The 11,838-nt window shown below is 41.0% G+C and overlaps 1 protein-coding gene across 1 annotated transcript; it reads right to left on the reverse strand.

The window, feature by feature from the left end:
* Positions 1–8,322: 8,322 nt before the first annotated feature.
* Positions 8,323–10,145, reverse strand: LOC135500843 (nuclear apoptosis-inducing factor 1-like). Its single transcript, XM_064792509.1, has 3 exons — positions 10,094–10,145; positions 9,375–9,890; positions 8,323–8,717 (listed from the first exon to the last, which is right to left on the reverse strand). Exons 1-3 carry the CDS (start codon positions 10,143–10,145, stop codon positions 8,323–8,325), a joined length of 963 nt encoding a protein of 320 aa, XP_064648579.1.
* Between the last annotated feature and the right edge of the window lie 1,693 nt (positions 10,146–11,838).

The raw sequence follows: 11,838 nt of genomic DNA on the forward strand, positions 1-11,838 counted from the left end.
AGAATGTGGTACCGTTTTCAGCATCCTTGAGCCACGATTCGGTGATCAAAAGTATGTCCAAGTCCTTGTCGATAAGCAATTCGTTGATTTCAATTGCTTTATTGCACACTGATCTGGCATTGAATAGTCCAATTTTCATTGGTGCAAGTTCAGTGTCAGGTGCAGTCGGTTCGATCAGGGTTAAGTTCCTCGAATCGACCCCATGAGGGCAAGATCGAAATTGATTCACTCGTTGATTTGCGATGACTGGAATAATGTTTGCAATGGCTTTACCTCCACGTTTATTACGCCTGGTAGAGTTCCTTTTGTAAACACCAAGATCCCTGAGAACCAATTCAGTAGTCCTTGAAATGGACACCTTTGGTCCTGCCTGCTTGAGTGAACATAATCCTTGGGTAGTGTAGGAAAAGCACATGACTGAAGTATTAGAGTCAACATGTATATCAGGTATACAATGTACAGCAATGGCTACCTTCCTTTGCAAAGTAAGTTCACTGGATTTCACAAACAGTAATAAAAACGGAAAACATAGCACTCCCATCACTTCAAAACTTCGATAGTCCTGATCACTGAATGTTCATAAATCAACTATGTCAGTCCATTTGAGTGAAAGATTCTTTTAAACGGGGTAAAAATGACTTTCTTTGCAGACTGAAGGAGCAGCTGTCTGAGCGCTCACTTCACTCGACAATATTAATCGGGAATGGATCAATGACGATTTGATTGTCGAAGTGACATACTAAAATACATTGGTATCACAAATCAAAGTTAGCCTCTTTCTGTTTGCGGAACTGAGAGTTTTTGGAAAGAGCCTCCTGGGTTATGTTAAAATGCAGAATTTTGCATGGCACGAGCGTACATGTATATCTGAAATGCATTTGTGCACATATTTCATACGCTAAGACTGCAGTCAGTGGTGACCACAAACATTCGTCGGTCAAATGCCAGACACATCAACTGAAACCAAGGACGTTAATTGATACAGCGTGCGTAATTCACGACAACATATTTCAAAGGTAAAAGCACACATTTTCCATGCGAAAATAATAATTTGGCATATCCGGCTTCGGTTTGTCTATTGTTCGCCAAAAGTAAATCAATTTCGAAGTAATTGATGAAGTCAGCGTCTACTTAACACCGTTGTGCAGTTTTCCCGGTAAGCGGAACAAGATGGAAAATCGCCGAAGGAAAATCTTGATCTACTGAAAAATGTTTTTTATAAGTTTTGAAAACCGGCGCGGGTTTCGAGGGAATTTTAGCAACAAACTCAAGGGTATTGGTATCTTAATATAGACCCAAAGCCTCGGATCAAATTCCGAAGTACAATTAGCCTCTTTAATTCCTGATCAGCGCCTCTAGCGCCGGAGCTCAGCTGTTGTGGCTCTGTTGTCGGGAAAAAACAACCGACATGGTGTGCGAAGCAAATATGTTTCCCCACAACATCAGAGCTCCGGAAGAGGCGCTGATCAGGGTAAAGGTGCATTACGAAATAGCATGTTCGGTCACCTCTCTGGTATCCCTATTTCTGCTGCAACAGACACAACCGATGCAATAGAGCATGATGATGACACGATAACTGTGGCTTAATCAAGACAACGTTTAATCAATAACAACACAACCTATGGCAAGCCAAAGCGGAATTTATTCAAGACCGTGGAATTACTATTCAAGAAGTTAAATATATGTTCAAGACCAAAATATGTTCAATCCTGAATCAAATATTGTCAACCTTGAATCAAATATTGTCAACCTTGAATCAAATATTGTCAACCTTGAACAAAATATATTCAACCTTGAACAAAATATATTCAACCTTGAACGAAATATATTCAAGACTCACGTGACCATATTCAAGACGCACGTGACCACAAAAATTGATGACGTAGTTGCTCATGTTTTGATGCTTTACGGACTTTCCCGAACCCGCGTCCGGACTTTCCCGAACCCATGGTACTTGTGTTGCGTTTAGGAGCTCGAATTGTTCGCACGAGGTTTTGACACATGGTTGTACACGTACCTAGCCGCCTACACCTGACATGTACTGTAATCCTACACATCATGACATGGATGCCGAGTGAATGTCAGAGTCGATACATGTTTCACAGACATATCAGGCAAATTATAGGTTCAAAATGCGCAATGCCTGTCGTGAAACAGAACGCATCGGAAGTACCACAGATTCTACGCTCTACGTCATCAATTTTGTGGTCACGTGCGTCTTGAATATGGTCACGTGAGTCTTGAATATATTTTGTTCAAGGTTGAATATATTTTGTTCAAGGTTGGACATATTTTATTCAAGGTTGAACATATTTTATTCAAGGTTGAACATATTTTATTCAAGGTTGAAAACATTTGATTCAAGGTTGAACATATTTTAGTCTTGAACATATATTTCCTTCTTGAACTTATATTTAACTTCTTGAATGGTAATTCTAAAGTCTTGAATAAATTCCGCTTTGGCTTGCCATAACAACCAGCTTCAATAATTGTATTTGGTAAAATTGATTCATAGAAAACAATGCATGGCCTTTATATTTTGACATCGATTGCTTTGAAAATTTATATCGTGAAATAAAATCAGACCCCATACGCACCTTGTCCATTATAATATAGTTACGTAGCTATTTGTGATCTAGATCATTGAACCTAAAGTAGACTAGTGCTTTTTGTCACTGCGACCTTTGATTATGTTTGCATGCGACAAAAATCGGACGTTTACCATGTTCACGGTGGTCATCGCCGGTGACTGCATGGGACAGGAATCAATTATCGCGGCTATCCAGGCCCAAAATCCAGATAACATTTTGTATAAGTTTTAAAGATCTTATTTCAGTTCTGTGAACAAGTGCATGTGCATTTCGTTGCAAGATTTCTTAGTTAAGATCTTAACTATATGAAGAATGTTGCTAGAATATTCTTACGAATGTAAAGTCTAGCTCTTAATAAATGAAGGCAAATATATTATCTCTATCGTCTTATCAGTTGTTCAATCGGGTATAGCATAAACTTCTAAACCTGTGTTTCCTCCATTTAAAATCATGTTTGCATTCCAGCATGGGTTATGTTTTATGTGATACCCAATCGAGTTGTTCAAAAAGACTATAAAGCGGGTTGGCATTAAAAGATCATTGGCATTGTTAAGGGCAATATTACTCAGCTGTCGGCTGCCAAGTCACCACTTATTCTACATAGTTTCCATCAAGAAATTGCACAAAAAGAGGAAAAATTCAAAATCTGACTGAATTATCACCCTTTTCCGATGTTGACTACGATTTGATCAGAGTTAGCTCTCCATGCGTCGACCCTTTCCACGTGGATCGATGCACTAGTAACGCGTTTCCTGGAGCCATGGATCTACCCTGTAATACGTTTTGGTGCTGATATCGATTTTTCCGACGTCACGTTGATGGCGCCCTGATTACCCCGCAACTGCGACGATAAATGGAATGCCGTTTCGTCTAAATAGTGGGGTGATCGACGTGAACTCGAATCTCAGCGTGCACTCACGTGGCGGGAAAGGTCGTTCGTGCCAAGACTTGAGCGTACCAGAAATAACGAATAACATGTTTTTCTACAATCTAAGAGCTGAAACATAATTGGAAAAGCATCATACACGTTCAGAAAAATAGTTTACTCATAATGAACCAGAGCAAGAACAAACTTACTGCAATAAAAAGCTGTCCATTACTTTAAGCAATTAAAATTTAAAATTCCGACATAGGAGCAGAAACATCAGTGTAACCGCGACCAATCTCACTGTCACACTTCATTCAAGGTCATTTAGCATGATACAGTAGCTAAACGAGACAACTCGGGCTTGGAATTTAGCATGCGAGGAGGATAGTAGAAACGCCATTGGGGTGAGGACGGGGTCACCTCCAACATCTGCTCCTGGAATGGTCCTGGGCACGGTTGTTCAAAGCACCGATATCTCTTGTCGGTGGATAGTTTGCCAACAAACCACCGATAACTTTAACCACCGACAGTTTTGGGTTGTTAGAAGCTCCGACAAGCTCGAACTGCCGACAAAACCACCGATATATTTAACGGTGCTTTTGTGCACCGATAAACCTAAAAAACCACTGACAACTCTTGTTGTCAGGCATTCTCAGAAACAAAATGGCCGCGCACAGAAGGCTCCTGTTTCCCAATTTGATGAAAAAACCCAAAACTTTCCGGCATAGAGAGAATGATTTGGATATATATGATGATGAAGGGTTAAGAAAACGATATAGATTCAGCAGGCTAAGTATTATTTACATCACTGACTTGATAAGGGACAAACTGGAGAGGCCTACCAGGCGAAACAAAAGCCTCTCTGCTGAAAGGCAAGTGATGTTAGCCCTTCGCTTCTACGCCTCAAGATCTTTTCTCCAAATCGTTGGAGATTTACAGGGATACGATAGGGGCACAGTAAGCAAAATTGTCGTGGCAGTTAGAAATGGCCCACAGAACAGGATGAGTGAAGAAAAATTCACACAGGATTCTATGAAATAGCTGGGTTTCCAGAAGTCATCGGATGCGTTGATGGTACCCACATTAAGATACAGTCACCATCAACCCCACTGTGGTTTCCTGAAAATGGAGAAGGCCCTAATAAACCGACCTACGAGTCTTGCTTCGCCAACCGTAGGCAGTACCACAGTATCAACACACAGGGAATCTGTGACCACAGAGGTAAGTTGAACACATAGGCCTACTGCTTGTACTCCAGCAGTCAGTGAAATGAGTGTGAGTGTATCTTAACCATTGACTTGTGTACATCATGTACATCATGTCCATCATGCACATAGACTCTCACCGCCTACACTACACTCGCTCATTTCATGATTTCTGTGGCCATTGGGCACCTGAAAACTTATCAAACGCACAAAAAAGCGCTTTGTAAACAGACATCCACTTATAAATTATTTATTTTTTTATTTATTTATTCGTGTAAAATACATGTACAATATTTGATATAACATGACAAGACATTGGATTATGAACAAAATAAAACGTACATGCATTACACTGGTAACCATGTAGGTCGAGACCTATTATATGGCACCAGATAATATGGGTTGTGTCGTCGGGGTGCCGGCGACATGCGCACTAAGTGGGCCGACAGTTTGCACAACGGCAGAAAGTGACGAAAGTGCACATGTCGTCGACATCCAAACGATCCAACCTGTCAAAATAATAAACATTAAGGGACGATTTAAAATGCATTTTTTTCAAATTATGTAATTGGACCGGGAGGCTGTTCCACAGCTTCGGTGTCCTCACCCAGTATGAGGCACCGAACGTCTCCGAGTGGAATCTCGGCTGCGCCAGTCGTAAACCGTCGCCCCTTACAGCCGGGGTTATATAAAAACGTGCATTAAAATCCAGGACATTATAATAAGAATCGCGCATAAAAACTAGATCCTTGATTTCCCGACGGTACGACAGGGGCAGCAGAGACAACGCTCGCAGACGCTCCACATATGGCATATCAGGGCCTAAAATGTGACGAGTCATCCTCCGCTGGACACGCTCTAAAGTTTCAAGATCACGTCGCACATGTGTGTCGAATACCACCGTACCATATTCAAGGCGACTACGCACAAGTGATTTATACAACATGATATTCAAATTAACGTCTGCAGTACGCCCGCATACACGCCTGATCATACCCCACATTCTACTTGCACTGCTTGCAATACCATTGACATGAGATGACTATGACAGGTCCGAAGAAATGACAATACCAAGATCCTTGAATTTATCAACCCGACACAATGCAAAACCATTGATATTGTAAAAGAAGTGTGTCGGATTTAACTTCCTAGTAACACTCATGACCATGCATTTGCTTGGGCTAAATGTCATGCCCCACCGTTTACTCCAAGCGTACAATTTATCAAGGTCGGTCTGAAGTAGCAGACAGTCGGTTACAGACTCTATCTCCCTACACATTTTGGAATCATCAGCAAAAAGATCCATGGCAGTACCGTCACTAACGACCTCAGCAATATCATTTACGTACAATAAGAATAAAAGAGGGCCTAAAATTGACCCTTGCGGCACACCAGACAGTACATCTAAAAGTGATGACTCCGAGCCATTAATCACAACTCTCTGCTTCCTATTTGTAAGATACGACGTTAACCAACTCAGAAGACGTCCACAGATTCCAAAGGAACGAATCTTATGTAATAAGAGGCAATGGGGAACGGAATCGAAAGCTTTAGCAAAATCCAAATATATAACATCAGTTTGACCCCCACTATCTAAGACCTGGCCCAGTCTATGCTGGAACTGAACAAGCTGAGTGGCCGTTGACCGCCTGTTACAGAAGCCATGCTGGCCTTTATAGACTGACGGACTTAAGACTGGAGAGATACTGTTATAAATGCAACGTTCCATTACTTTAGAAACCACAGATAGGAGAGACACGGGTCTATAATTTGAAATCAAATGCTTGTCTCCCTTCTTGTACACTGGCACAACGTTAGCGATTTTCCAATCGTTTGGTAAAACACCTGTCTGCATTGAAACGTTGAATAAAAATGCGAGTGAAGAACACAGTGTAGAGGCACACTCCCTCAGAACACGATTAGAGACCCTGTCAGGCCCACAGGCCTTAGTCTTGTCCAGCCTGTTTAATACCGATTTCACCTCAACTGCTGTAAAGTTAACAGAATCAAGGTTATAATTATCATACATGGTAACATCAGGTTTTCTCAAGTCGTTGTGATGAGAAAAATTGGAATAAAAATAACCATTGAAGGCTTTTGCCTTGCGCAGAGGAGTCACAAAATACTCATTGCCCAGCTTCGCTGTCTCTGGTATATACTGCGTACCTACTCTGCCAGATTATTAATTTGGGAAGAAACCATGCGATTTTGTGTGTCAGAACAGTCATGACAGTGTGTGATAGCACAAATTTCCTGGCATATGGGATGACATATCTTTCAAAATCGTAACTACAGTGTGATTCAAAAAAAATAATTTTTTATCAATTTCTGTATAATATTTATCTAAACTAAAAATCTAATGAAAGCTTGATCTATGAATAGGTGATTCTTATCATTCTAATGCTCAATCAAAAAAAACTTAAAGGGGGACTATAGGCAGAAGCAGGAAGCTATTAAATTGGTCACCTTCAGAAGACTTACACAGTTAGGGCACTGGGTCATGTTTGATTCAGCACTAAATATTCCTCATACAAGGGTGAATAGGTTTGACGTAATGTGAGATGGGAGAGACCCGTATTGACCACTGTGTGTAACTTCATCTTGCCCCTATCCTCTTCTTTGTGTCACTGTGGTACTTATCACTGCCCGAGGATCTCTATAAGGATATTTAGATAAAACTACTAAACATTCTTTTTAATTTATTGCAGGGAAACTTATAAATGTGGTAGCTCGCTGGCCTGGAGCCACACATGACTCCCACATCTTCAAGGAGAGCGAAATCGGACAGCACCTCTCCGAGAACAACATGCAAGAAGTCTATCTGTTGGGAGATTCCGGCTATCCTTGTAAGCCGTTTCTTTTAACCCCCTATCTGACGCCCACAACACGTGCTGAGAAACGCTATAACTCAGCTCAGAAGAAGACACGCAATTCCATCGAGCGTTGTTTTAGGGTGATGAAGAGACGATTTCATTGTCTTCATGGGGAAATCCGCATGCGTCCTGACAGAACATGCAAAATCATCATCGCTTGTTGTGTCCTGCACAATATTGCTATAGAGAGAAGAGAGCCGCTGTTAGGACGTCCAAGGCGAGAACCACGACAAAGACATGTCTACCAGGGTCCCAATGATGGGTTTGCTATGCGGAAATTTGTCACTGAACGATTCTTCTAATAGGCAAACTACACATTCAGGGTTCACCGAGTGTATGCAGTAAGATTTACTTTCAAAACAAGCATCACAGATACACCAGCATATCTTTTATGAGTTATTTCTTCCAAAAACAAATTTTTCTGATCTTAGTTCATACCAATTTTAATATTGAACCTGCTTGACATTCACAATGAAAAACCTAATGGTATTCACTTTAGCTAAACAGTAACTAACAAATTGGAATTCATGGATGTACGGCGTGTATGTGTTGCTGCAATTTGAAACTAAATCCTGCAAAAGAAAAGGATTTAAAGATTAATTCATAGATAGATAAATATTATTCTTGACGTTGAACTTTATATACAAGTGTCTGTAAGACGTAACATTTTGGGTGATAATAAAATATTTACAGTTCCTTCAAATACAGGAAGGGTTTAAATGACATTTGACATTCTTTGTGGAATGAAATGAAGACGAAAGTGGCAATTCTGGAGTTGTAAAGATCTAACAGTTTAAATCTTTCTCCAACTTCAAAATTTCCAGTTTCATCTTCTTTTCATTCAGGGCGGCATTCGACAGTTCCTTTAAGAGTAAAGCGTGCTGGACAGGGCAGATGCATCGGCGTGTTTTTACACAATCTATAGTCGACAATTGTCCATCAGTGGCAGGAAGTTGAGTAGACGCACTGCTTGTCTTCTTCCCCTTCCCTTTCCCCTTGCTCTTCCCTTTTTCGCCCCTCTGCTCTGTGGCGATGGCCATTTCTTTTGTTGCGTTGAATTCCGAGTCTGTGGATACCGGTTGTGACGGCTCTTGCTCCGATTCCCATCTTCCACTGGCCTCTTCAACAAGTCTCATGAGCTCCCTCTGCTCCTCGTTGTACTCATAGGAATGTTGACTATCTGAAATAACAGTAACACCAATTAGGATGGAGTGGTCCATGTAGTGTGTAGTGTTTTACATTGTGTCACAAAGTTTTCAAAATGTTTTTGAATTGTCCTGGAAAGTCGAAGTTTTAAAAATTTCTATGAACACAACAACATTCATGACATTAAAGTGTGATTGTTATTCACTAAGTAATAACTCGGAGAACGGAGGCAAGAAACTAAGCCTATTTCCTACAATATTTTCACAAACGGCACCCCATATGTTATGCACTTGCATAAATTATAAGGTCAAGGTCACTGGACCTGCGGCATCATTTCAACATGTTCAATCAGTGTGCAAGCATGCACTGCTGTTAAAGTTTGTTTTCTCTCTCAAACAGGCCCTATCTGAAGTTGTCATAAGATGAGATTATCTTCACATTGGTTATGAGTATCTAGAGTTCAGGATGTGTGAAGGTCAAGGACCAATTCGTTTGTTTTTACCAGTTTTTATGACTGGAAATTTTAACTTTTTGAAAAGAATGAAAAAAATGGCCGACATGCGATTTCCTGGCTGGCAGTCTGCCAAAAGATGGTGGTGGGCCCAGCAGACGTTTTTTTTTTCTCCTGAAAATGCAATTGAACATTATAGGCCTAAATGAAAGTTAAATCAGACAAATCTGTGTGTCAAACCTTCTAACTGTGTAGGTGGGGGAAAACCGGTGGCTAGTTGAGCCAGCATCTCTGGGGCTGTCTTAGAAGACCCATTTGACCTGGCATTTGGTGCTGTTGGCAGTGCTGCTGATGTTGATGGCACTGCAGATTCCACACCACAAGAGATTCCAGCCCAGCTTGGGCTGTCACCAAAAAGGCTCACTATCTTCGGTGACACGGGGTCTAACGGACGTGGGCCTGATCCACCTCCGATCTTCCTCTTTTCCTTAGCTATCTTATTCTTGGCTCCACTTGTCAGCCCTTGCCATTTGCACTTGATTTCCCTCCAAGTTCTCTGTTCCACCCCCTGGGCATTAATTTTTCTTGAAATATCATACCAAACACTCTTCTTTAGTTTGTTGGTGACAGTGTTTGTCAACTTTGATGTTAAGAGCTTGATGTGTGGTTCTGCTAGGTCGAGCAGCAGAGCCACCTCTTTATCCGTAAAGTTCTTCTTTCTAACAATTTTACCATTCTCTTCTGCAGCAGACAGCTCTTGGTCAGACGTGATACAGGAAGTGAGATGACAAGGTGCATTGTGGGAAAATCCACTGACAAATCCACTGACAACTAAAAGGGCCTAAAAATTGGCTTTGAGCAACTCATACTTGTCGGTGGATTACCTATCAGCCGACAACTGATTTTTATCCACCGACAACACTTATCGACCGATAACCTTATCGGTGCTTTGAACAAACGGGCGCAGGTCTTAGCAATGTTGATGCTACTCATGAACCTTTTCACAACCATATTGTACTCGATCATGTTGTGTGTGTTACCACTTGGGGATTGCCAAGATTTTAGGCTAAAAGGTGTTGGCTATGGTGAGTTCGTTGATTCTAGCAAATTCAAGTAGCCGGATCCCCCTCTCGTTTGTACTTCTAAGCCAAATCTCCCGATGTTGCCTTTCCCTTGGCCCTAGGCATTGGTGCCGATTTTTGCGTCACAGTCCCCAACTACCAGAATAATGTACTGCTTTGGGAGAGACTGCATAGTAGCTATGTAGTCTTCGTAAAACCCTCGGATCCATCGCTTATTGCAGCGTAGATCTCGAAAACTGACATGTTGAATGGTTTTGCGCTGATCCTCACAGTCATCATACGGTTGGAGACTGGTCAGTACTATTTTTAGAATCAAAAAGTAAAAGTAACTAATTATAGTAATGTTCTACTCTGGTAGTTGCTATTGCACTGAATGTGAAATAAGTTGTTATATATATATGTATACATGTTTATTCGTACACATCGGTACAATTAGAGTGCAGGGGTGCATTACAGTTGGTCGTGCATGACAGATAAATTAACAGTACTGGTAGCCTACTATAAAGAAATACAAACTACAAAAGCTAAGTAATTTACATTCCTACATGTTGTGTTCTATTATTACACAGAGATAACTGTGGCTCAGCAATTAATCAATTAATTAACATATAATTCAGAAAGCCCGTCCTCAATCCCCCCCCCCCCTTGTCAAAATATTCATCCCTATCCCTACCACTCATTAACTCCCTAATTTGCTCGGCCACTCTTTCCTGCTCCTCTCATACATCCACCATTCTAACACCCCGCGTCGTAGAATATTACATGGGCAAATTACCCCTGTATCCCATCCATACTTGGCAACACAAATTAAAAGTTTTCCCAAGAGACGACCGGCTCCCACCCTCAATAATACATTTACAAAGTCGAAGGTATACATCGTTTCACATCCATAGAGTAAAAAAGATGACAAAGCGCTTTTCTATCTGAGCTCGAATTGGAAAATCTTGTATAGTAATTAACGGATTCAAAGCATTATGCGTACGATACGGTAAGCACATAAATTTTCTAATACATACTTTCAATGCCACATACATATTCTCAATTCCTTGAAATGATAGATCCCAGCCCTGATACCCATAGAGAGACATACAATGCGATTTGAAAAGCCTCTACTTCTCTTCGTGAGTGGCAAAGCGAAATTGAGATAATAGAATATTCGTTCTTCTATACAAGTCATTTATCGCAATCTGAACTTTTCTCTTCATCGTGTTTGGCCCAAAGATCATGCCCAAATGCATCTCAAAGGGAAATGGTCGAAGTATCAGCCCCTGAAACAAAATGACAATGTCTAGATCAGTTTCACCAAAAATAATCAGCTTACTTTTTGAAGCATTGAAACTTATCATAAAATCAATTGAAAACGACGAAGCAACCCATAATATATTATTCAATGCAAAAACCGTCGGAGCTAACAAAACCACGTCATCGGCACAGACGAAAGTGCCGACAAAGTGTAATCTGATGTGACATCCAACGCCAGACGTTGCGAGAGTAAACAAAAGTTCATGTAAGTAGACACTGGATAAAACCGGAGACAACACTCCTCCCTGTTTGACTCCCTGATTTGTATACAATATAGTCAAGAACCTAGCAACCAGTGGGCATAACCCCTTCCCGCAAAA

The sequence above is a fragment of the Lineus longissimus genome, chromosome 16, assembly GCF_910592395.1.
Source record: "Lineus longissimus chromosome 16, tnLinLong1.2, whole genome shotgun sequence".
In the NCBI taxonomy this organism is placed as follows: domain Eukaryota; kingdom Metazoa; phylum Nemertea; class Pilidiophora; order Heteronemertea; family Lineidae; genus Lineus; species Lineus longissimus.